The 27,841-nt window shown below is 37.7% G+C and overlaps 1 protein-coding gene and 2 pseudogenes across 6 annotated transcripts; 2 read left to right on the forward strand and 1 right to left on the reverse strand.

Moving 5' to 3' along the window:
* Positions 1-1,432: 1,432 nt before the first annotated feature.
* Positions 1,433-1,651, forward strand: LOC101908227 (SNRPN upstream reading frame protein-like; annotated as a pseudogene).
* Positions 1,652-1,773: 122 nt separating this feature from the next.
* Positions 1,774-2,469, forward strand: LOC783740 (small nuclear ribonucleoprotein-associated protein N-like; annotated as a pseudogene).
* A 2,390-nt stretch (positions 2,470-4,859) lies between these two features.
* Positions 4,860-27,361, reverse strand: CCDC181 (coiled-coil domain containing 181). 6 transcript variants are annotated; one of them, XM_010813222.3, is made up of 6 exons: positions 27,186-27,361; positions 20,467-20,606; positions 16,753-17,703; positions 12,087-12,233; positions 6,503-6,657; positions 4,930-5,135 (listed from the first exon to the last, which is right to left on the reverse strand). In XM_010813222.3, the coding sequence occupies exons 2-6, from the start codon at positions 20,581-20,583 to the stop codon at positions 4,973-4,975; spliced, it is 1,533 nt and encodes a 510-aa protein (XP_010811524.1). In that variant the 5' UTR covers positions 20,584-20,606; positions 27,186-27,361; the 3' UTR covers positions 4,930-4,972. The 6 variants fall into 6 exon arrangements, with proteins under 6 accessions (NP_001192730.1, XP_010811524.1, XP_024832169.1 ...); XM_024976401.2 differs by lacking the exon at positions 27,186-27,361 and adding an exon at positions 27,084-27,143; XM_059875475.1 differs by lacking the exon at positions 27,186-27,361 and adding an exon at positions 25,912-26,010.
* Between the last annotated feature and the right edge of the window lie 480 nt (positions 27,362-27,841).

Raw genomic sequence — 27,841 nt, forward strand, 5'->3', positions numbered from 1 at the left:
ATAGACAAATTCTTAGAAACACAATTTACCAAAACTGACTCAAGGAGAAATGGAAAATATGAAAAGGCTTATGTATGAGTGTGCTTAGTCACTCAGTTGTATCCAACTCTTTGGGACTCTATGGACCATAGCCTGCCAGGCTCCTCAGTCCATGCGGATTCTGCAGGCAAGAAAACGAGTGGGTTGCCATGCCCTCCTCCAGGGGATCTTCCCAACCCAGGCATTGAACCCAGGTCTTCTGCATTGCAAGTGGATTCTTTAGCATCTGAGTCACCAGGATAAAGGCTTATAATGAGAGATGACATCAGTAATCAAAAACCTCCCAACAGCAAGAGCTATGGATGTTGGATGATAGTGATGTGTAAATGTAGGTTCATTAATTGCAACAAATGAACCACCTTGTGGGAGATGTTGACGCTAGGGGAGATTTTAAGGAGAGAGGAAGCAGGAGTTACATGGGAACTCTGTACTTTCTGCTCAGTTTCTCTATGAACCTAAAACTGCTCTAAAAAACAAACTGTACTAAGAAACAAAAACTCCCAACAAAGAAAAGTCCAGGGCCAGATGGTTTCACTGGTGACTTCTGCCAAAAATTTAGAGAGTTAATAGCAATCCTCCCAAAAAAATAAAAACAGAGGGAATACTTCATTCTATGAGGCCAGCATTACCTTGATACCAAAGCCAGACAAAGATCCCCCAAGAAAAGAATATTACCCCAAAAATCTCTTAAAAATACAGATGAAAATTCCTCACATAATACTAGCAAACCAAATGGAATATCATAGAAAAGGGGATTTATATACCACCAAGAGGTATTTGTCTCAGGAATGCAGGGTGCTTCAATATTAAGAAAGTCAACCAATGTAACATATCACATGAATAGAACAAAGGAGAAAAAACCCATTATCATTTCACTTAACACAAAAAGTATTTAGTAAAATCCAACACACTTTCATGATAAAAGCACTCAAAAAAAAAAAAAAATGTAATGGAAGAATAGAAAGTACAGGAGAGGAATAGGAATAGAACTTCCTCAACTTTATAAAGGACATTTATGGAAAACTCACAGCTAACATCAGGCATGTGTGCATGCTATGTTGCTTCATGTCCAACTCTGTGTGACCCTATGGTCTGTAGCCCACCAGGTTCCTCTGCTTGTGGGATTCTCCAGGCAAGAATACTGGAGTGGGTTGCCATGCCTTCCTCCAGGGAGTCTTCCTGACCCAGGGATCAAACCTGCATCTCTTATGACCCCTGTATTGGCAGGCGGGTTCTTTATCACTAGTGCCACCTGGGAAGGCCCAGCTAACACCATACTTAAGGCTAAAAGACTAAAAGCTTTCCTTCTAAGATCAAGAACAAGATAAGGATGCCCAGGCAGAGTGGAGTAGCAGTCGGAGATGTTCTGTTCTGAGGAGCAGCCAGTGGTGTGATGGTGCAAGCCAGGGACCATTTACACCTGAGACGGACTATGGAAAAGCAAGTACTGGAGGTGGAAGTCCAAGTCAAACGTAGAAGGACAGCCTCACGGAGCAACCAGAAGTGTCACCTGTACCTGAGGTAATCTCAGCAGCAGCAGCAAGTACCTGTGGTTGATTTCCAGGCAGAACTGAAACGAGCTTTCTTAGCTGAGACACCAAGAAATGGTTAAAGCAGTACTGGAACACCTGGGTGGCTGATTCCAAAAGAAACAATCAAACAAAACTGCCTTCTCTTAGGTCTTAAGGATCCCAAATCTTTCCTGTGGGCATTGGATTTGGTGGAATAGCAATCATGACTGTGGGAAGGAGCAGCAAGGTGCTGCAGCACACATACCATAGGATAGAATATATCCTGCAAGATGGCCGGATCTTCATTGGTACGTTCAAGGCTTTTGACAAACATATGAACTTCACCCTCTATGACTGTGATGAGTTCAGGAGGATTAAGCCAACGGATGTGAAACAGCCCCAGCATGAAGAAAAGTGAGTTTGGGGTCAAGTGTTGCTCTTTGGGGAAACTTGGTTTCCATGACTCTGGAGGGAACGATACTGGCATTGCTCTGGTACCTCTTGCTGGAGCTGCAGGAGGCCCTGGGGTTGGCAGAGCAGTTAGCAGAGATGTTCCAGCTGGTGTTCCGATTCCCCTGCTGGAACAGCAGGCTCTGTCCAAGGGATTGAGGGGTCATCCCAACAGGTAGTGACCCCACAAGGAGGAGGCACAGTAGCAGCTGCTGCTCCTGCCAGCACTGCTTGAACCCCAAGTAGTATCCACGAGGATGGGGGACTGCCCCCGCCACCATCAGTTGACCAAGCAACCCCACCTCCAGGAATTATGGCTCCTTCACCTGGTATGAAACCACCATGGGCCCACCACTTCCTTCCTCCTACTCAAGAGATATCAACAGGCATGCCCCCTCCAGGAATGAGGACCCCCTTCACCAAGAATAAAAGGTTCACCTCCTCCAAGAAAGCATCCACTAAGACCTGAGGGTACTACTGATCCTTTTGAGTCACTTTTTTTCGGCAATGAGTCTTGAGAAATATGTGGAGTGTTTGTGAACTTTTGTCTCCTCTGCTGCATTAATGAAAGTGAAAGTGTTAGTCACTCAGTGGTGTCCGACTCTTTGCAACCCCATGGACTGTACCCTGCCATGCTCCTCTGTCCATGGGATTCTCCAGGCAAGAATACTGGAGTAGGTTGCCACTCCCTTCTCCAGGGGAACCTTCCGACCCAGGGATTAAACCCTAGTCGCCTGCATTGCAGGCAGATTCTTTACCATGTGAGCCACCAGGGAAGCACTGCTACATTAAGATCAACTAATAGACACATGTGGAAAAAAAATGATGTCCACTTTCACTACTACTACTCCACATTATACTAGAAGTCTTAGCCAGAGGAATCAGTCAAGGAAGATAAATTAAAGGCATCCCATTTGGAATGGAAAAATTAAAACTATATTTGCAGATGATACCTAGCCTACATGGGCATCCCTGGTGGCTCAGCCATAAAGAATCTGCATGCAATCCAAGAGATGTGGGTTTGATCCTTGGGTCAGGAAGATCCCCTGGAGAAGTAAATGGCTACACACTCCAGTATTCTTGCCTGGGAAATTCCATGGACAGAGGAGCCTAGTGGGCTACCATCCATGCGGTCACAAGAATCAGACATGACTTAGCAACTAAACACCACCACCACCATCTATCCTATACAGAGAAAATTCAAAAAATTTTCACCAAAAATTTAGTACTAATAAATTCAGCCATGTTTCAGGGTACAACATCAATAATCACAAATCTGTTTGTGTTTCAAGTATAGAACACATAAAGAAAATTAAGAAAACAATTCCATTTGCAATAGAATCCAAAAAATAAATATCTATGAATAAATTTAATACAGCAAGTGAAAGACTTATACACTGAAAACTATAAAACATTGCTGCACTAAATGAAAAGACATGCTGTGTTTATGGGTTAGAAGACAGTCTCATGATGGAGAAGGAAATGGCAACCCACTCCAGTACTCTTGCCTAGAAAATTCCATGGATGGAGGAGCCTGGTAGGCTACACCATGGATGGAGGAGCCCGGTAGGCTACAGTCCATGGGGTCGCAAAGAGTCAGACACGACTGAGCAACTTCATTTTCTTTCTTTCCATAGTTTCTTTTGGAGAAGGGAGTGGCAACCCACTCCAGTGTTCTTGCCTGGAGAATCCCATGGACAGAGGGGCCTGGTGGGCCACAGTCTATGGGGCTGCAAAGAGTCGGACATGACTAAGCAACTAACACACACACACACAGTCTCATGAAGATGGCAATGCTACCTAAAGCAAATGACAGATTCACTGCAATCCTTATGAAAATTTCAGCAGCCCATTTTGTAAAACTGTTGTGGAATACTTAAATGTCAAATTGGTTCTTATCATTAAAAATAAACTTTAAACAACACAAGACTAGTTATAATGAAAAGTTAAACTGCCTGGTATACACTCAAAGTGCTGTAATAAGCAGAGAAAGGATTGAATAATTCTGTTCTCTAATTTAGGGTCAAGTGATTAAGGTACAAATATCCAGTTGTTAAGAACCCTGTCTTCTGAAGCGTTTAAAGAACTCCTACAGCAATTCTCCACTCTCCATCATACTTGTATGTTTGCCTTTGTCCTCCACTCCTCAAGTGCTCTTACACACATCAAAGATACTGTTTCCCCACACGTGGAATTACAAATGTCTACCAAGGTATGTAAGCTTTATAGTAACACTGAAAGAAAGAATTCTGCAACCATACAAATCTCAGAATCTGTGAGCAAACTGCTCAACTCTATAGTTTCTTTATCTGCAAAACAAGAATGACTAATAGAGTTGTTATAAGATCAAATTATTTATGTAAAGCATTTACAACAATACCAGGCACATTATGAACTCTCAATAAGAGCTGTATGATTTTGTATAACATACCCAAAATAGTTATATATATATATATATATATATATATATATATTTTTTTTTTTTTTAAAGAACATGTGGAAGTATGCCTAACCTATTGCTTAGCTTGCTACAGCTATTCAAAATTGACATAATTAGGACTGTGTATCAGGCCTTGATCCAGATTTGTTTAAGAGGTCACTTCTCCTGCCTTATGAAATGTTCTACTGCAATTTTTTTTTAAATGATAATAGGAACTAAGAATAGGTACCTGTCCCTTTTTTGTGTTTGTTTCAGCTAGAAATGTTAAAATAACTTAGAAGTAAAGGAATGTAGAGTTCATTTGTTCAATTTTTTACATGGACTAAGATGGTATAACACATTACAATGCTGCAAGATAAGAAATTTATTTTGCTCTTCTATTAAAGGAAATAAGACAAATTCACCATCAACACCACCAAAAGATAAGTAGCACTTCCATAATTTAGAGTATAACCAAAGCACACAGGCCATAAAAAATGATATCCAAAATTTTGAGGACAGCAGCTTCCAAATGAAGATTTAATAAATACCTTCAGTTGTAATGATCAGTAAAACGGAAAGATTTGGCTTCTGACATATTATAAAGGTGGCACTGTAACTGTTTAGATCGCTTTGCTTCTAGTCGGAGCTGTCTAGCTCTTTCTTTGACAGCTTGTTGCTCTGCTAATTTTTCTATCTGTTTTCTTCTTAGCCATCTGTAGAGAGAGACATAATCAGATCTGGTATCAGCCTGAATATATCTTCACACTTTACATTTATTACTATAGACAATTATAGGAAATTGGACTTCTTTATACTGAAATGCTCTGCTCAACACAAATTAGTATTAACTGAAAATTTTCATTCTTATACCAAAGGCTCACACTAGGAAAGCATGGTAACATTTACAATCAAATATTTGAATTAAGTTTGTCTTATAATGAAACTGCCAACTAAAAAACTTTTTAAAGTGATTTAGAAACTATTTTACATGTGGAATACATAGGTCATATGTAAAATGATTTTTAAATCTTTTTTAAAATATGATTTTCTAAACAACTAAGTATTTGACTGGTTCCATATAATTTATTTAGCAGTATGCAGAAATGCTGCCTTGCTATTCTTGGTAGAGAAATCATAGAATTCCTGCTTTTCAGTGAATAAAATAATTCCTCCTTAAAATAGAAAAATAAGCCTTAGAAGAAAAATATCAACATTCTAACAAATTTAAGTCTATAAAGCTTGCTTAGGTTAAATAACATTAAAAATAACTATTACATCTCTGGTATGAAAGTGCATATGTGGTGTGTGCATGTGTGTATATGTTTTCAGAAATCAAACAACTATATGATTGCACTAGCATAAAAGAGACTTAAGAAACCTCTCATCCAATGTTGGGTGGTCCTGAATTGGATAGTAGTTTGAGCAAATTAAATGCAGTCCCTTAGGGGTCAACTGGGAAGGGAAAGGAAAGAAAGAGGCAAAGAAACTAAGAAAGAGGAAGATAGCAGAAAAGAAAGAAATGAACTTCAAACAATGGACTAAATTTCCACTCCCTTTCCCAAGTCTTGCTGGCAAACTTATGAAGCCAGATCTGTTTCCTCAGAATAAGCCAGGTATTACACTCTTACCCAGGCAACTGAAAGGAGACTGGGTTTGCCTTCAATTACCAAAACAGGTGTCTAAATCCCCTTTTCATCTGGTCTGTACAGATCTTCCTCCTCTTTACAGAAAAAATACTTACTGGTTAAGTGCAACTCTTTATTCAGTTTTCTGAGGACTAAGTAGGAGAAGCTGTAACCAATCTTTGGCCCACTTCTCCAAGCAATGAACAAATCAATCAATCAATGGGAGGCTATCAAAAGTTATCACACTGGTGCCATTAAGAAATAGTTTTAGTATTAAAACATATCTTAAAAGAATGGTATAGATATTATGCAAAGTATGGAGTTAAATTTAAAACTGTGGCTTTAAAACTATAGGTATATAATTTAAGGGATTAATTTTTTTTTAAGTTTTATTGACTATATAATTTTCTAAATTGCCCATGAGGAGGAGGGGAAACGCCCTTCCTTTGACTTACTGTTTAAAGGCCCTGTCACGGCCTTCTGTTCCTTTAAGGAAGACTAAGCACTCCTCTTGCTTTCGCAGTTCTTCTGTCTTTCTTTCTTTCAATTGTTCTTCATGCTTTTTTTTAAGCCATAATCGAAAAGCTTGCTGTGGATCTCTGTTTTCCTGCTGTTCGCAAAAGTAAGTTTTGCTTAATTTAAAGAAATGAAAACTACTTTTTAAGGCCCTGCCAATAGGACCCTGTAAGAATACATGTCCTATTCACCAGCTGTTCATAATAATACCAGTCTCATTACTTGCACTCTTAGCATCCAAACCAAATATATGACCTCTGAATCAACACTCACTGCCCTCTGGCTTCTTTCAAAAGTCTTACTGAGGTAATAAATAAATGGAGAATGTCAAGATGCAGTGATTGGCAAACTTTTCAAAACTGAGCCCTTTGACAAATAAAATAATTTTGCACACCGACACAAGCATATAAAGTCAGTATGAGTGAGGTATTGGTATCAATTACTGAAGTAAGCTCCATGGAAGCTCCAATGGAATTGAAAACCAATGACCCATTTCTTTTAAATTCTTCTTTCATTTTTAAGAGCATCTGCCAAGCCCATCTCCAAAAATGCAATTATTACTATGGAGCATGGCAATGAGGATTTTCAACCATAAGAATTTTTTCATAAGGATAATTGCCATGAGGATTTTGTCATAAGAATGGGCTAGTGGGAATAGCTTATTGTATGGTTCTTCAAACTTTATGATGGATACTATCCTCAAGGAGTTTTCAAAAGCTGAAAGAGCTCTTATTTGGGAGAGTAAAGAGAGCTAAGGGAAAGATTTTGCAGCTCTTCAGCCTTGGAAAAAGCATGACTCATTATATGGATGCCTGGCTAGAATACAAAAGGAAAAGATGCATTCATTTAATCCTTTTGCTACATCTGAGTTCTGTGATAGAGAGCTCCTACACCTTGCATTTTCCTTTATCTGTAGCCTATACTGCCAAGTATGCTCCAGTCTAATTTATATAATTTATATAACCTAGAATCTTTGGTGTATAATGCAGAACTTTGTGAAGAGGTCCTATGGACCTACAAGACCATTGCTGAACACCTGAAAGTTTGAGAGTATCCGGAGATTACTAAAAAGTGTTCAATCTGCAACTATAGATTAAAAGAGTTAGGAATGCAGGGTCAGACAGGATTGATGGGTATCACTCACTGATGGGTATTCATTCAAGAGATATTTACAGAGCATCTACTACATACAGTATCTACCTGTACAGAGCTACTAGGATGCATCAAAGGTGGGGGGGGGAGGTGGGGAAACAAGGCTCCCTTTCTCATACATTCTATACCTGCACTGTATGATACAGTAGCCACTAGTCACAAGTAACTACTTAAATAAAATTAGAGATTCAGTATCTCGGTCACATTAGCTACATTTTAAGTACTTAACAATCAAATTATGGCTAGTGGCCACTTTACTGGACAGTGTAGATACAGTGTTACCATCATCACAGAAAATTGTATTGGGCAGTGTTCAAGATAAGATGAAATATAGGATTGATTGACTGTTATGTCAGGTTCAAAAGAAAAGTATGGTAAGGAAAGACAGTAATAATGGGAGATGTGAGGAGAAAGGAATAAACTCCTAGGAACATAGTATCTACCAAGGCTGAATCAGGAAGAACTGAAAATGTGAACAGGTTGATTACTAGTAATGAAACTGAATCAATAATCAAAAATCTCCCCCAAAACAAAAGTCCAAGACTAGATGGCCTCCAGAAAATCTAAAGAAGAATTAATACCAATCATTCTCAAACTCTTCCAATAAACAGGAGAGGACACTTCCAATCCATTTTAAGAGGCCTGAATTACTGTGATACCAAAGCCAGACAAAGACAATACAAGAAAACAAAATTAGAGGCTGATATGCTTGATGAATTCTTTAAATGTAAAAATACTCAACAAACTATCAGAAAAGCTAATTCAGCAGTATATTAAAAAAGATCATACATCAATGATCAAGTGGGATTTTACAGAGATGCTGCTGCTGCTGCTGCTGCTAAGTTGCGTCAGTCGTGTCCGACTCTGTGCAACCCCAGAGACGGGAGCCCACCAGGCTCCCCTGTCCCTTAGATTCTCCAGGCAAGAACACTGGATTGGGTGGCCATTTCCTTCTCCAATGCATGAAAGTGAAAAGTGAAAGTGAAGTCGCTCAGTCGTGTCCAACTCTTAGCCCATGGACTGCAGCCTACCAGGCTCCTCCATTCATGGGATTTTCCAGGCAAGAGTACTGGAGTGGGCTGCCACTGCCTTCTCCAACAGAGATGCTAGGATGGTTCAAATCTACAAATCAGTGTTATACACATTAATGAAGTGAAAGATAAAAATCATGATGATCTAAATAGATGCATAAAAAGCATTTGACAAAATATATATTTTCATGATAAAAACTCTCAAAAATTGGGTATAGAGAGAATATACCTCAATATAATGAAGACTATATATCACAAGTCCACAGCTAACATCATACTATCAGGGGCAAGACAAGAATCCCCATTCTCACTACTTTTATTCAACACATACTTGAAGATCCAGCTGGAGCAATCAGACAAGAAAAAGAAATAAAAGGCATTTGAATTAGAAAGAAAGAAGTGAAATTGCTCTATTTGCACATTACATATTATTATTATATACAAAAACCCTAGAGACTTCACCCCTCCCCACAAAAAAAAAAAAATAAACCATTCAGTAAAGCTGCAGGATACAAAATCAATATATAAAAATCAACTGTGTTTCAATACACTAAAAACAAACTATCTGAAAGAGAATTAACAAGGCCTTGTAAAATAGCATGAAAAAAGAATGAAATAGGTACCTAGGAATAAATTTAACCAAGGAGGTGAAAGACTATATGCTGAAAGCAAAAAGACATTGATGAAAGAAACTGAAGATACAAATGAATGGAAAGATACTCCATGACCATGGACTAGAAAAATTAATACTGTTAAAATGTCCATACTATCTAAAAATTGTCCATGCAATCTAAAATTCATTACATAAAAGTTCCAATGGAATTTTTCACAAAATTGAAAAAAACTCCTAAAATATGTATAAGATCCAAACCTCCAATGTAATCCTGAGAAAGAACAACAAAGCTGGAAGAATCTCACTTCCTGATTTTTATCTATATTATAAAGCTGAAGCAATCAAATAGTATATTAATAGTACTGGCATGAGAATAGACACAGATCAATGGAAGAGAATAGAGAGCACAGAAATCAACCCATGCATATACTGTCAATTATTTTCAACAAAGAAACCAACAATAACAATGAGGAAGGAACAGTCTCTTCAATAAATGGAATTGGGAAAACTGAATTGCTACACATAAAAACTACCTCATTTCCTTTTCTCTTAATATACTGGCTAGAACTACCAGAATAAAATTATTTATTATAGAAGGGAGGCTTACCTGTCTCTGACTTTAATGGGTATACCTATAGTATTTCCTAAGATAGTATTTATCCTGTAATCCACATTTTACTAGAAAAAATTAAAAATAAATGCTAGTAAATATGAGTATATACTTTTTCTATATCTTTTAATGTAGACAAATTCTTTTTATTTACCTATTTTGTACTAAATATATTAATAGATTTGTTATTATTGGTCCATAATTTCCTTCCTAAAATAAACTGTACTTGGTTATAGCATGCTATTATTTTACTATACAGTTTGAGTCAAATTTCTCAATATTTTCTCTTTTAGTTCATGGTTTCAGGTTTACTACCTGAAAAGATACTGTCCATCCCAAGATTATAAAAGCTAAATTTCTATAAATAGCATAATAAATAATGTAAAAGTACATCATTTTGTTAGTCAAGGAAAACATATTTACAGACATAATAGACAAGGATTAAAATCTGTACTGCGGGCAATCCAAGAGACCCTGGTTCAAATACTGGGTCAGAAAGACCCCTGGAGAAGGGATAGGCTATCCACTCCAGTATTCTTGGGCTTCCCTGGTGGCTCAGTTGGTAAAGAATCCACCTGCAATGCAGGAGGACCTGGATTCCATCCCTGGGTCGGGAAGATCCCCTGGAGGAGGGCATGGCAACCAACTCCAGTTTTTTTTCCTGGAGAATCCCCATGGACAGAGGAGCCTGATGGGCTAGAGTCCACGAGGTCGCAAAGAGTCGGACATGACTGAGAAACTAAGCACAAGAAAAATAAAACTAATAAAAAAGAAAAGACTACAAATAGGAAATTCACAGAAAACACATCCTCATATACACTCATATATATTAATAATTTGAAAAAAATAAGAAAATAAACTACATACAGTGTTAGACAGGATATATTAAACATTCACTCTTACATACTGCTGGAAGGACTAAAAATTAATACAAACTTTTAGGAGGCTAACTTTGCATATTTAACCACAACTTTCATTCTGGACATCCAATAAGTCATAAATTTCCAAGAAACCCTCTTATAGAATATTGATGTTCTCCTATAGAATTTACGTGTTCACAACAGCCCTGTTAATTAATAGAGAAATATTAGAATCAATCTAAATATCTACAAGTGAGGAATGGTTTAATAAGTTACATCTGAAAGTAGAATATCATGGAGCTATTTGAAAAGAGATCTAAATGCAATGATCTAAAAATACATCCTTGATGAATAAGTGAAAAAACCCAACCACATAATACATTTTTAGCAGATAAACAGGTAAATAAAAATAAAAGCTATAAGGATTTGCAGCACACTGTTAAAATCAGTTACCACTAGGAGATGAGCCTGGAAGGGGTTAGGATTGAATTGTCAATTTCTAGTTTATATACTACTAAGTCACTTCAGTCGTGTCTGACTCTATGCGACCCCATAGACGGCAGCCCACCAGGCTCCACTCTTCGTGGGATTCTCCAGGCAAGAACACTGGAATGGGTTGCCATTTCCTTCTCCAATGCATGAAAGGGAAAAGTGAAAATGAAGCCGCTCAGTCGTGTCCGACCCTCAGTGACCCCATGGACTGCAGCCTACCAGGCTCCTCCGTCCATAGGATTTTTCAGGCAAGAGTACTGGAGTGGGGTGCCATTGCCTTCTCCTTTAGTTTATATACATTTTTTAAATAGTAGGGATATAGATGATTTTTTTTTACTTTCTTATGGGGTTTTTGTATATTTCAAATTTTTTAAAAAATTAAATAATATGATGGCTTCGTTAGTTTTCACGTAAGATTCCTATACATCTACTCTTAAGTGAGACCAATCTGTAGAGATTTTGTGTACATTGTCCTATTTAAATATCAAAGTTACATATCTTGAAAAAAATTAATTGGTAGCTTTCCTTTTTTCTGTGCTTTAACTGTTTGAATAAAATAAGAATCATTTCATTTTTACAAGGCTTCTTAGAATTTAATTATGTAATAAAGTTATCTGCATGTTGCATCTTTTGCAAGGGTAGTTCTTGGACCATTTTTTCTACTTATTCTTTAGGCTTTTAGTCTGATAGTCAGACTCCCTTCTGTAAATAAATCCAGCTTTCATATATGTATGAACTTATTCTTCATGAAGAAGGACTACTTACTCTACTGTTCATGTCTTCAATCTGCTTTGCTCGCTGAATTCTCCTCATTTCTAGGACCTGCTCTCTCTTCTTTTGCAACCATGCTTTAAATACCATGTCGTTTTCTTTTTTCTTTTCTTTTTCTTCTTCTATTTTCTTTTGATCTTCCTGGGGGAAAGAATATCCAAACACACTAATGAAAAATTAATAAAATTATATATGTTATCAAAGTAGAGAGAGATATTTTGATGTCTAACATTAGAATTCCCTCTAAAAATTTGCATCTGTAAATTGGGCCTCCCTAAAGAAAACAGGCCCTCCAATTTTCTTAGGGGAAAAAAAGGAAGACTTCAGATAAACTGCAAAGGTAAAGTCTATAATTACATAAATCTACACTATGCAACATGCTGTTCAAGAATTTCTTGGATCTCTCCTTTGCTTCCTAGTTTATTCTTGGTATTTAACTCCTCAAAAACCACAGCTATGCAAAAGACTGCCCCAAACACACACACACACACACACACACACACACTCTCTCTCTCTCTCTCTCACTCTACAAGCATGAATATGGTGTCTACAGAAGCACTATAAATGCCTTAAACATTTTTAGACTATTGTTAAATTTGTTAATTGTGACACATGACATTGTGATTACGAAACCAGTGCTATTATCATTTTCTTTTTGAAGTATACAATCATCTCTGAAGTGTACAAGTGAGCAATGATTGGTTGTCTAGGACTTGCTTTGAAAAAAACTTCCGCCAAAAAAGGAAGAGATGAAGCAAATAAGCCAAAATCTCAATGACTCTTGAATCTGGGTAATGGAGACATAAGGGTTAACTGTACCTTCATATGTGTTGGAGATTTTTTATCATAATGTTTAAAAACATTTTCAACTAGTGTATATCCATAAAGTAACATTTTTGCTATCATAAAAATATTTAAACAGTTAACTATAAGAACAAAATGAATTTCTTTAACTGAATTATTAAAGTGATGTTATAAAAGAGAGTTACTTAAACTTTAAGGGAGGTATTTACTTAAACCAATTACGAAGAGCTATAAAACAGTAACTGGGAGCAATGCAGCAAGTCTTAGTGGAAATATCACCATGGTAGAAGTTAAGAGATCTGAGTAACAATCATACTGCCATCATACTATGTTAATTCAGGCAAACCCTTTAACTCAGTATTCTCATCTGTAATATGAAGTTGTATTAACAAGCTCATAAGTCTCTTTCAATACTAAAATTTTAGCATGGAAATAAACTGAATGATAGAATCCATGCTTAAACTGTTTTCAAATAATGAATTCAGAGTTCTTTCCATGTGTTTTGACAGTATACCAAGCCCTTTTTGATCGAACAAAATGTAGAAGGAAAAATTCTATACAATTAATAGCATAAAATGTCTTTAAAAACTTGTATACCATTTTCTAAGCCCTTATAATGGAGCTTACATAATATGTGAATTTACTAAGTATTACATTTTATATTTATTTTAGCTCCCTTTTACCAAAGGATTTGGGATGCCTTGCATGAATAATTGTAGGACAATTATTTTTCCAGACAGGACATCTGGATTAAACAGATGATATTAGCCAAAGCACAGACACTGCAGCTGCCAAAGAGAACAGTGAGATGATGCACTTAGTGTAGAGAGATGGAGTAGAGCAGCCCTATTTGCCCCTAGGAAATATTTTGCAGGGCATCAAAAAGGAAAGCCTTCTCCTGAAACCAGCTGAAAATATTTTAAAGTCTTAGCACTTAATTGAGCTAGTACATAACCAAAGTGAAATTTAGTTATGAGGATCCTGACATGAGAAAGTATATCCCAAAAAAGTGTGTGACACCCAAAAAAAGAGGATCAAAAGAAAAACGAACTATCCATTAGTCATACCCATTAAAGATTACCATTAGTTCATTAGTGAAAAAGACACTGACATTATATAAAACCACATATATAACTTCTACAGAAATATATACAGAAGCACACATGTAAACATGTATGTGTGTATGCAGCAAACAAGTAGTTCAGTTATTCTCAACAAATTCTTTTATATTACCATGCAGTTCTGAGTTAACAGATCCTTTTATGTACCTATTATATACCTGAACCAAGGAAGCTGAGTCTAATAAGAGTTCAGATTTCAGTAGCCAACTAAGCTAAATTTTACTTAGTATGCACCCTTTCAGATTTCCTGCCTAAAAGTGTGCTATAGGTTACAACATGTTCTTAGTAACTTCATTTCTTAATCTTTTTCTGCTAATTTGAGTTCCTGATTTAAATGCCAGAAATTTCCATTGATCATTTCCTACGTAAGTGGAAAATATACCACTTCTCAACTTCTCAATGGAGAAGGCAATGGCACCCCACTCCAGTACTCTTGCCTGGAAAATCCCATGGATGGAGGAGCCTGGTGGGCTGCAGTCCATGGGGGTCACTGAGAGTCGGACACGACTGAGCGACTTCACTTTCACTTTTCACTTTCATGCATCGGAGAAGGAAATGGCAACCCACTCCAGTGTTCTTGCCTGGAGAATCCCAGGGACGGGGTATCCTGGTGGGCTGCCGTCTATGGGGTCGCACAGAGTCGGACACGACTGAAGCGACTTAGCAGCAGCAGCAACTTCTCAACATGACAGGAAAACTGGGATTTCTACTTTGCTACAAACACGTCATGGGACTTTGGTAAAGTTATTTAAATTTTCTGGACTAGTTTTTCACCTATGAAATAATCTTTAAGGTTTCTTCTTATGTTCTATTAACTGTGATTCTTTTGCTGTTAGGTATTTTCAGGTAGACATTTTATGTGGTTCAGCTTAATGCTATCTGGTATTCAGTAAAACAGAGAATCAGGGCACTGATTTATGTAGTTCAGAGAAAATTCCCATTGTAGTACTTAGAAGTTTCAATTATAAAACACTTTTATTCTCTTTAGGAGCAACCCCCCCTCAAAATAATAATTTTGGATTCTGTAGGGCATCTTGGAGACATTTCAGTTAGGTTATTAGGCTCTATTCTTAAAACGAAAATCCCTGAAATCAAGAAAATGTAGTGTTGATAACAATCTGTAAGAGGAACAGAAAAGAGTTTTATTCCAGCCACACTGAGGACTATTGCCCAGGAGACACAAATTCAAGAAGCATCTGGATTGTGTTCCACGGCATTACAAAATAGGGGAGGCATATATATAGGCAAAAAGTGCAAATCACAGAGTTGTTTGTCAGGATTAGGATTGAAGCTAGCAAAAAATAACGGTGCTTCTTAAGCAAGGATTGGCTGGTATCTGAAATGGTTAAATAACTACAAGGGGAGACCTTGAGACCATCAGGTTGAAGCTGGCAGATGGTATTTTGAAGAGGTCTGGTGATATACTTGAGTTTGACGCAGTTCAGAAAATTCAGGTTCTCGGTGATACAGGAACACATCTGAAACCATATCCACAATGGCCACCCAGCTCCATTCTGGATGCCTGAACCACAGTTTTTTATCTTTTCAGAACAAAGAACATGAAATATCAAATATGACAGGGGTACATTCCTTCAAGGTTTCAAAAGAGACAGATTAACATGTACACAGTAATTCAGTATGGCCTTGGTGTCTGGGAAGGGGTGCTCATCTTCAAAGGAGAACCAGCATGAGTGTCATGGGAAGGTGGGGAGCATTTATCCTATCTTCAAGGAGGCATTCTAAACAATCTGCTAAGTATTGTTTTTTTTTTCCCCCAATGGTGAAAGCAGAGGGGCTGTTCAAATAGCAGGCTGTCCTAGTCAGCATAAGAGGCTTCCCAGGCAGTGCACAACGTTCAAGACAAATCATGTATAAGCCAGGATTCCCCGTACCTCAATATGTGAAAATTTCTTCCATCCAGTAGTCCTGGAAGATGCATGAAATATACACACACACATACACACACACCAGAGAATTATAATCTAATTCCTTTGTTGCCTTCTAAACCCCAACAAATTTGTGCCTTCATTTTGTCCATCTGACATCTGATTTTCTCCTATCTCATATCAAAATTGGGCTTTCCTGATAGCTCAGCTGGTAAAGAATCCACCTGCAATGCAGGAAACCCTAGTTTGGGGGTTGGGAAAATCCCCTAGAGAAGGGACAGGCTACCCACTCCAGTATTCATAGGCTTCCCTGGTGGCTCCGATGGTAAAGAATCCACCTGCAATGTGGGAGACCTGGGTTTGATTCCTGGGTTGGGAAGATGCCCTGGAGGAGGGCATGGCAACCCACACCAGTATTCTTGCCTGGAGAATCCCCATGGACAGAGGAGCCTGGCGGCCTACAGCCCAGGGGGTCACAAAGAGTCAAACACAACTGAGCGATGAAGCACAGCACAGCATATCGAGATTATTTTCAGGAGTCACTTAACTTCTCTGAGCCTCACCTTTAAAAGGAAAGTATCAGATGAAACCATCGCTGAGATCTCCTCTAGCTCTAACACAAGTCATTTATTACTATGCTTTTGTGATCTTCACAAGAAAGGACCAGGGTAATCAGGGTGCTTGTTCCGTAAATACAGATTGTTAACACTTAACCATTTAATTTAAAAACAGGAAAAAACAAGCAAGTGCATGTATCCAAACATTTGAAGAACCATGTCAATTCTTACTGAATTTATAAAACATAGAAACATATTCTACTTTCAATATAATGCCCACTTGTGCTCTCACCTCTTTCTTCAGCTTTTCTCTCTTTTGTTCTAGTCGTTTTTTCAGTTCTTTCTGTCGAGGAGAGAGACAGAATGTTGAGGTCGCTGGAGACACATCTGCAGACTGGGTCCTCTGGTTAGATTTTCCGTTCCCCTTACTTCGATCTGAGTTGACAGCAGAGCTTGGGTAAGTCTTGGGGTTGGGTGGTGGCTGAGGGATGTAAGTCAGTGGCTCTTCTGTTGATGAGGGAGCAAGAGCATGTACTTTGGCTACTGGCTCTTCTTTCTTGACTCCACTGACAGACGAATTGGGAGATCTGGGTGACAACTGCTGAGGTTCACCTTCTGTACTATTAGCATTATTAATGGGAGGCAAAACCCCCTGACTCTTAATGTCTTGTAAATTCACAAGTTCAAACTTTCCATCTCTCTCCATTAGGATTTTCCTATCCTTGTTTTCTTCACAATTTCCATCAGTAAGTGACAGGATCACATTTTCTTGTCTAAATTCATTGGAAATACATAACTGTGACAGTTTTCCAGACACATTACTTTCATTTGCAAAATAATTTTTGTAAGTATCACTGTCTTCCAGAGGAGGAACTTCTAAATCAACTAATTTGTCCTTGAATTTAAGTTTGCGTTCCCTTTTATCATTCACTGGTTCTTGATTTTGTAGAAGTCTGTTGGCTTGTATAATTTTCTCCATAATATATCTCCTTAATTCCTCATCCTCTTCCTCCTCCAGGTCTTGATGGCTTTCTAGTTTGGATTCTTGCAAAGAGTTTTCACTATCTGAATCTGATATGGGGTCCAAAGGTTGAATACTTGGTACAGAAATAAAGTCATTTCTTCTCAGTGAAACCTCATCCTTCAAAGATTTATCAGGATCAGAAAGCTGCTTGGTGTGTTCTATTTCTGTTTCATTCTCTTTTAAGTCTTGGTTAATATTCTCTTCATTCCCACAAGCCATCTAGAAAAAGAGAGATGAGATTCATTTTCAGTAAAAATTGAGACTCTTTGTCCATTCATATGTAGACAATCCAAAATGGATGTTCATACTCATAATTTATTTTATGAATGGGAAAAGTTACATGCTTCCTGCTCATATTATCACTCATAGTTTTCTAATTCATATTTTACTTCCCCAAGGAAAAAAGCAAAAAAATTGGGGAAAAATTTAAATCTGAATTTGATGTTGCTAAGTACTAGAGTCATTACTTTTTTTAAAGATTCCATGCCAATGTATAAAAATGTAACTACAAACAGTACAATATTATTATCCCTCCCTCTATAAAATGTTCCTCCTTTTACATTTTCAGAAGAATATACTTTTAAATGTTTTCTCCTTGTAATATTTGTACTTTTTCAAAAAGATATCTTTCTCCCCAGGACCATTACAAAGGTCACAGCCTTTGGTCAAGTCATCATTCGGAGTTTCCTATGATCTTTTCAAATTATTACTGCTGCTATTTTCTGCATGATCTATACCCAAATTCCAAGTCACTTTTTACCTCTGGATCAGATTTTCCTTCCTCAATTATCTTCAGAGGCTCCAGTAATCTATGTTAAACACCATTATATAACTTGGTCTTACTTTTTTAAAAAAATTTAATCCCACATGAACCATGAACCAGTATTTTCACAAAACCCTATTCCACATCTACTAAGTAATGGCTACTATGTCCTGCTGTCGTCAAGCCCTTTAAAATTCCCTTCCTCTTTTACTAGCTTAGTCACCAATTCTAAGAGCCTCTTCTTCCTAACCTGGACAACACTGCTGTAAGTCCAATAAGCAAATCAACGTGGCTCCTAAAATGACTACCAAGTTACTAAAATTAAACTAAGATCTCTGCAGTGTAATTGTTCTTTTTAGCCTTATTTTATTCTCTGGTTCATTTCTACAGTATCTGTTTTCAAATTCTCCTTTAGCTTTTACTTCTTTTTAAAATCCACTACAATAAAATCTTCCCCTAACCCTCACCCCTGTTTCTCTGTCATCCATTTTTTCCTACCAGCCTCAAAGGAAAAAGTGATTTTAATAATCCACTGAAATGACCAAGATTCATTAGAGCACTGTGTTTTAACCACTGCTGTATCCACAGCACCTAGAACAACCTCTGACACCATGGCCAAGTGATCATTACTTTTCAATGAATAAGCAATAAGGCAATGAATTATCATTATAATTTCTCTAATTCTTTAACCCTGTGCTGTGGATCTCATACCCTGCTAGTCATGAGACCTTGGTTCAGCATTATTGCTCTGGTATCTCTTCCTCTGGGCTTCCCTGGTGGCTCAGATGGTAAAGAATCGCCTGCAGTGTGACAGACCTGGGTTTGATCCCGGGTTGGGAAGATCCCTTGGAGAAGGGAATGGCTACCCACTCCAGTATTCTGGCCTGGAGAATTCCATGGTCAGAGGAGCCTGGCGGGCTACAGTTCATAGAGTCGCAAAGAAGAGGATACGACTGAGCGACTTTCACTTTTCTTTCATCTCTTCCTCTACTCATTCTGATTATTTTTCTGTTAAAGATGCATAAAACCACCATGTAAAAGCCATCTTAGAAAAGTCTTCACTTTTTACTCTGTTGCCTTTTCCAAATGTTATCTATCTCATCTGTCTTCTCCACTGCATAAGAAAGCAAGATAGAACCAAGAGAGTTGTGATAACAAAACCTTCAGCCTTCATCTCCTTGTAGTCTTTTCCTTAACCCTCTTCAAACTGGCTCCTGCTGTAAATACTTTGATCAACATCCCTCTCAAGTCACCTGTCTTATCCCAGTCTTGGTCCTTTTCTTCATTACTTCCCTATTTAGTGACACTAATTATATTATGTATAATAGTTATATATTTTAATAAAATTATATATAATTAGTGTCAGTAGGAGCTTCTCTGGTGGCTCAGATGGTAAAGACAATCCCCTGGAGAAGGGAATGGCTACCCACTCCAGTATCCTTGCCTGGAGAATTCCATGAACAGAGGAGTCTGGCGGGCTGCAGACACAACTGGGCGAATAACACTTTTACTTTCTTTCATTTTTCAGTGTCAATACGTATGCATATATATATATATATATATACACTCATATAGTATAGATATACATACACACTGTATATAAGTAAAAAGAGAACCTTCTATAATTCAGAAACTGATTCATTTTCCTAGATAGCCCTACTGCATGTCTGATAAATAGTATAGAATCATGATTAATGGATCCACTTTTTTCTACATATATTCCTGTGTCTCAGTCTTTGACCCTTTATTTTTTTCTGTATAGTTATTCCCCTAAAATTCACTCTTAACGTTTCAAATATTAGCTGAAAGACCATGTTTTTGAGGCTTTGCTTTATTTTTTATGTATATTGAAAGTAAATCCCCTGATTTTACCTAAGTTCACATAAAGTAGACATTAGTTGTATTTGCTTTTTACTTCTGATGCAATAAATTGTGTTACTGAATTATATAAATTATAATTTTATTTTTAATTATAATTTTAGCTTTAAGTGCTAATTTAATCACTGTTCTCTAATTAACCCTATGCTTTATGACACAACATTTAAACTCTATATGCTTCAATTTTTTCATGTCTAAAATAGGAATAATGCTACTCGTTCTATGTCTATCAAAGAAATTTTGTGAGGTTTAAATGAGATAATACATGTGAAAACAACTCAAGAACTACAAAACACTGGTTAATATGATTACTACGAATGCTGCTGGCAATTTATATGTACCTCCATTATGCTGGCACCGCTTTTTTCTTTTTCATTAATCAACCACTCCAGGTCCTTTTCAAAGTCATCTTCATATTCTCCACTGTCTTTTGAATCAGTATCTTTATTTTCATTCATTTTCTGTTTGTTAAAGAATAATGCTGTAAGATTAAAAGAGATAAGGTGTTACGTCATGTTCACTTTAGGGGCAGTATGGAGTATGAAGATTAATGCTTCTTCTTCTAAGTCACTTCAGTCGTATCTGACTCTGTGCAACCCCATAGATTGCAGCCCACCAGGCTCTGCCGTCCCTGGGATTCTCCAGGCAAGAACACTGCAGTGGGTTGCCATTTCCTTCTCCAAGATTAATGCTAAAGGTAAGCTAATTAACACATAGAAACACAAATTATGGGATGTTCAGAATAAACATATCAGTATATCCTAAAATAGAGACTTACAAAGGCCAGACATCTTCTAGGTATTTGTTCAGTTCAGTTCAGTCGCTCAGTCCTGTCCGACTCTTTGCGACCCCATGAATCGCAGCACGCCAGGCCTCCCTGTCCATCACCAACTCCCGGAGTTCACTCAGACTCACGTCCATTGAGTCAGTGATGCCATCCAGCCATCTCATTCTCTGTTGTCCCCTTCTCCTCCTGCCCCCAATCCCTCCCAGCATCAGAGTCTTTTCCAATGAGTCAACACTTCGCATGAGGTGGCCAAAGTACTGGAGTTTCAGCTTTAGCATCATTTCTTCCAAAGAAATCCCAGGGCTGATCTCCTTCAGAATGGACTGGCTGGATCTCCTTGCAGTCCAAGGGACTCTCAAGAGTCTTCTCCAACACCACAGTTTAAAAGCATCAATTCTTCGGCACTCAGCTTTCTTCACAGTCCAACTCTCACATCCATACATGACCACAGGAAAAACCATAGCCTTGACTAGACGGACCTTTGTTGGCAAAGTAATGTCTCTGCTTTTCAATATGCTGTCTAAGTTGGTCATAACTTTTCTTCCAGGGAGTAAGCGTCTTTTAATTTCATGGCTGCAGTCACCATCTGCAGTGATTTTGGAGCCCAAAAAAATAAAGTCTGACACTGTTTCCACTGTTTTCCCATCTATTTCCCATGAAGTGATGGGTCCAGATGCCATGATCTTTGTTTTCTAGGTATACCACTCCTAATAACCATTGCATCTCCCCCCAATTCCTGACAGCCTAATATACAAGGAGATTTAATAAGGCAGATATAAGAAGACTATCTGAGTATCAGAGAAGGATTTTCCACATCCCCTGCCAATCATTAAAACTCCTTGTCCAGGTCTGAGCCGATGAATCAGCTTTTTAGTCTTACTCACACACATTTTCTTATATTCAAATTAAAATGATTATACTAATTGTGATCCTCAGTTTCTCAATCCTTCTGGTAATTTATTCAGTGTAATTATAATTTCTGATCTGAGAGGGTTTTTTTTAACTATGTAACAATTGACTCTTAGTTATGGTAAAAGCTAATTTCCACAGAAGTCAAACTGCTGTCAAATTCTAAATAAAATATTTTTTTATATAAAAAACAAACTGTAATGCCTACTACTATCTGGAAGGCAGTGACAATAAATAAGAATGTCAGGTGAAAGTTAATAAATGTTTGTGAAAATGGTGTATAAATTTTAGTCATTTTTAAGAAAACAAACCATACAGTTATCTGAAAATTGAGGTCAGTTCCAAGCCCTAATTATTGGCCCATAATTTTTCAAATGAAAGATGCATGTCAATCTTTACCTATAACATGTCTTTGTGTGTGTGAGCATACTATATATGTATGTGAATATACATTACAATGTTAACAAACCTATTTGTTGAACACCTACAACATGTCTCTAAAAATTATAAAATATGCTCTTGAGCCCTGATACAGAAGACAAATGTAAGTCAAATACATACATTCCAAATGTAGACAAAACATAAATTGAAAATGCAGGTAAGTGGAACAAAGGTATAAAGGACTGTGGAAGGAAGAATTAAAAAGCAACTAAGTTTAAAATTGGAAATATCAAGGCAAGTTGAGATGTGTTTTGAATATTGATATGAGAGTTCATCATCTACTCCAGACAAGAGAACAGTCTGAAAAAGAACAAACATAAAAGTACATGGAATTTCCCAATATGACCTGAACATAAATGTGCCCCTGGAAAAGGTTCTAAAAGGAGACAGAAGGGGTCAGTTTGATGTCATATTATCTTTTCAAAAAGAAAAAGCTTGAGGGAAAATTGTTTATGTATATCTAATTGTCATGAAATAGCCAGAGGTAGAAATATACAGCAATAATCTGCATACTTTCTGCTACTGACTTAAAACAAAAACAAAAAGAGCAATGCTCTGTAAATACACTTAGAATTTTAGGTCCAATTTCAAAGAACTGTAGAAATATGATTCGCAGGACCCCTAACACCTGGGACCCTGTTTCTATACCTGCCTTTTCTTGCTCTAACACCAAGATTAAGTTACCTAAAAACTTGTCTGGAAGTAGAAAGTACAGATGTCAAGAACATGTGAAATCTAGGCATATTTTTAAAGATATAAAATGAGAGGTATTATGTTTGATTTGATAAATATCTACAAGCTTTTTGTGGCCATTAGCTTCACTTCTTCCAAAAAGTTTGACCAGACCACCTAACCAGGTACCAATTTTACTAAAGCAAGATTTCTGTTTTTTCCATCAAATGATAATGAAAGCATGTGGGAGGCCATCTTTCCACTAGCTGTACCAGCACTAGCTAAAAGAAGAGATAAGGGTTTTCAGTACTATGTGCAATATAAGTTAAAAGAATGAGACAATTCAAAAAGACACAGGCACCCCAATGTTCACAGCAGCACTCTTTACAATAGCCAAGACATGGAAGTAACCTCAGTATCCATCAAGAGATGAATGGATAGAGAAGATGTGGTACATATATACAGTGGAACACTACTCAGCCACAAAAACTAAGAATGAAATAAAGCCATTTGCAGCAACATGGATGGATCTACAGATTATCTTACTAAGTGAAGTAAAGCAGAAAGAGAAAGAAACACCATATGATATCACCTATATGTGTAATCTAAAGTATGACACAAATGAACTTATTTACAAAACAGAAACATACTCATAGACGCAGAAAACAAACATATGGTTTCTAAAAGGGAAAGGGGGTGGGAGATAATTAACGAAGAGTCTTGGATTAGCAGATACATACTGCTATATATAAAACAGACAAACAAGAAGGCCCTACTGCATAGCACAAAGAACTATATTCAATGTCCTGTGACAAACTAGAATGAAAAAGAATATAAATAAGTGTGTGTGTATTTATGTGTTTGTGTATGTGTGTGTGTGTGTGTATCAGCTTGCTGTAACCAGAAACTAATACAACACTGTAAATCAAGAATACTTCAATAAAATATACTTCAATTTAAAAAATTATGAGAACAAAAACATAAATGGGCTCCAAGACTGAGACTTGGCTAAAGAACAGATAACATAAAGCTCTGTATCCAGTTTTCTACAGTTTAGAGAACAAAAGAAACTGGAACACATTCAGAGGTTGGTAAACCAGGGGAAAAGGGGATAAAGGACAAGGAAAAGGGACAAAGGCAGGTTATGAGAATAAAATGCCTTAAAGTCAGATTCTGAGGACTACTTGAAAACCCTAGGAATGTCAGCCTAAAGAAGAGAAATCCCCTAAAGAAGAGTCATGACAACTGCTTTACAATATTTAAATAGTCATTCTGTGAAGAAGGGTTGGACTTGCATAATTTCAAACATTAAGACCAGTACCAAGGACTAGAAACTCAGGAGCAAATTTTGGCATAATTTACAGTTTCAAACTTGTCCTGAAGTGAGCTGCATTCTCTGTTGATCAAATGTTTATACATAGCTCTGAAGCTGATCATAGCATGTTTTAAAGGGAGACTGAAGCTTTACAAAAAGAGGTGAGCTAGATGATCCTTAAGGTTTATTTTAACCTTTATTATAACATGCAAATTAGCAAAAAACTGCCAACTTATGAAATTCAAGAGAATGTTCAAACAAATGTAGAGTACCATGGTAATGCTTAGTCTAAAATAAATGATCTCAAACTGGGGCTCTGTAATAACCTAGAGGGGTAGGAATGGGCAGGAGGTGGGAGGGAGATTTGAGAGGGAGGGGATATATGTACACCTATAGTTAATTCATACTGATGTATGACAGAAATCAAACCAATATTGTAAACCAATCATCAATGAAAAACAAATATTTTTAAAAGTCAAAAATAAAATAAATGATCATTGTCTGAATAACTAAATTCAAGACTTAAAATTCTATTTCACTTAAATGTCACCTTTACCCTGCAGAGTTCTTAATATTACTTCCCCTTAACGCTCAAGACAAAGTTAGTTTTAGGTACACTAAATATTAATTATTCAACCACATAATTATAATTTATTTCTACTGTATTAGTTGGACTGTAATTCCTTCTATTTATTTATTTTCAGCTAAAAAATAGGAAATAGACTTTCTTAAAAGAGTCAAAGTAATGCTTCAATAATTCATAAATCAGAGGTTGAGAGCACTAATATTTTGAAGTGATCTGAAGAAAACAAATCAGTATTCCAGAATGAGTTTATCACTGCCTGAGCTTCCCTGGTCGCTCAGTGATAAAAGAATCCACCTGCCAATGCAGGAGACTCGGGTTTGATCCTTGGACTAGGAAGATCTGCTGGAGGAGGAAATGACAATTCATTTCAGTTTTTTCACCTGGGAAATCCTTATGGACAGAGGAGGCATGAAGGCTGTAGTCCACTGGGTTGCAAACACAACTTAGAGACTAAACAACAAGCCACAAGACAGGCTAAATCACGCAAGCTGTTGTGTTTATGTACCTAACCATTCAAAGTAAGGGTGTCATGAATGATGTAGATAGAATACACTAAAACTCACTGTAACCCAAAACACATAAATAAAACTTTTTCACAGTCACAAATGCCTTAGGATAATATGCTTCATTTTCTGATCAGAAATCTGGAAATTTATTATTTCAAGATGTTTACGTTACATAACTGTTAGATAAGAATTCTACCGAACTCAACAGTGCTTTCCCTTAGTTTTATTAAAACATTGTCTCAACTGTAAATAAATGGTTGCCTGAAAACTTTAGTAAATACATATTATTATTTACAAAGTATCTCACAACCATGTGAAAACTCAAATTCAAAACTAAAACACAGAATCATCAAAATAAATAAAAATCAAATAATTATAAATTAAACTTTTAGGTTATTATGAAATTAAACTATTATGCCGTAATTCAAAAGAAAAAAACCATAGTTGAAGTGACTCAGGGAAGTAAATGAAGTTCATCAAACAAGAAGTGCCATTCCTTCCCTATAACTTCAAAAAAGCCATGGCTGGTTCCCAAGTAAACAAAGAACATATATCATAAACTCGCGTTACCAAGTCCCTTAAGCCTTTTTCAAATGCGTCACAGGATAATCAGTCCCCTTCACTTCTTTTAATCTTCATCCCCACGGTACTGGCCATATTGTACACAGTAAACATTCTGGAACAAAAATACATCTCACACAAACTGAATCATATTCAGTTTCATACACAAACTAACACATATTCCTTATGAGTTTCACGCATTCAATGTGTATCATCAGCAAAATTCTATATACCTGTTTTAGGCCAGAACAACCCTCTTAATAGGGAACTATTAACTATTAAGCAAGAGACAGAAATTAATTCCCTCCTCCTATGTGTCTGCTAAATCCCATGTGGGTATGTGACTGCAGATCTTTTACTGTGAGTCTAAGTCCATGTGTTAGTCGCTCAGTGGTGTCCAACTCTTGGCCACCCCATGGACTGTAGCCCTCCACGCTCCTCTGTCTGGTAGAATTCTCCAACCAAGAATAAAGCAGTGAGTAGCCACTCCCTCTCCTGGGGATCTTCCCAACCCAGGGATGAAACTGGGGTCTCCTTAACTGCAGGCGGATTCTTCACTGTCTGAGCCACCAGGGAAGCCCAACTAGGTCCACAAATACACACAATTTTGATACTTTCTTTCAGGATTCAAAAACTAAATCATACTTTAATTTATTGACTCCTGTCTTACACTATTTTAAGCTCAAAATCTAAGAAAATGGGAGGAACGTCAAATAGAACTTCTTTATCATATAAAATAAGTAGTTAAGCAAAACCGAACCCATAATAACATCTTGAGGCCATATGGCCCATTCTTACTTCTACATCCTGCCAAGACTGTGATCCCATGAGTATATTTTTTAAGTCATAATAATCTGTCACATAGTATGATGATAAGTAATACTTTACAAACATCTGTGGTAATTTTCATTTCTATACAGGGTCCCAAGGTACCACCAACTAACTCAATGTCTTAGCCTCTTCATGGAAACTAACATTTCAAGAGTGACTTTTTTCTCTCCCAGGGATGAGGCGAAAGAATATGACAAAAATTAGAAATGAAGCTACCCTCCAAGGGGCTTCCCTCAAACAAAGCTAAACAAGGCGAAACTGCCAGGCTTCCGGGCCAGAGCCAAGCTCTGTGGACCCCAGACTCAGAGGATGAGGCGCCAACACAAAGTCTCACTCGCTTCTCTACCCACCTTTCCTCCCAGCTGTCCCAGAATATTACCCCTTTACCCTCCCTCCCTCCGTAGATATCTCTGCATCATCCTTCCCTTAGCTCCCTCTATACCCCCTCTTGCCTGTGTAAAGACGCAGCGGCTGGAGTCACAAAGATGGCCGGGGGCGTGCGCCTCTCCTCGTTTTAAGCTCTGACAATGAGGCAGGGGAAACCCCAGCACCTGAGCCGCAGCGGCCAGGACCCGGCTGCCATGGCAACGGCGCGTCTCCCTGTCCTTCATCCGGGCCTCTCAGTATGTGGGCGCAGTGGGCCTGCGCAGGCGCAAAACATAGCCGAAGAACACCTGTCTCTACAGGCGCTCCTCAAGGTGCGGGCAAACGTCGTGTGTGGCTGCGGTTTCCGGGGAAACGACCAAGAAATTCACGCCTCATCCGCAACTTTCACAGGTGTTAGTAAGAATTGGGGGAAGGTTATTCTTGGTTATGAATTTTCCTAGGTTTTAGCTGTCTCTTGAGGGGTATGTATTCTATTAAGTTCTAGAAGTATACTGCTGCTGCTGCTAAGTCGCGTCAGTCGTGTCCGACTCTGTGCGACCCCACAGACGGCAGCCCACCAGGCTTCCCCGTCCCTGGGATTCTCCAGGCAAGAACACTGGAGTGGGTTGCCATTTCCTTCTCCAATGCATGAAAGTGAAAAGTGAAAAGTGAAAAGTGAAGTCGCTCAGTCGTGTCCTACTCTTAGCGACCCCATGGACTGCACCCTACCAGGCTCCTCCGT

Source organism: Bos taurus, chromosome 16 (assembly GCF_002263795.3).
Source record: "Bos taurus isolate L1 Dominette 01449 registration number 42190680 breed Hereford chromosome 16, ARS-UCD2.0, whole genome shotgun sequence".
Taxonomy (NCBI): domain Eukaryota; kingdom Metazoa; phylum Chordata; class Mammalia; order Artiodactyla; family Bovidae; genus Bos; species Bos taurus.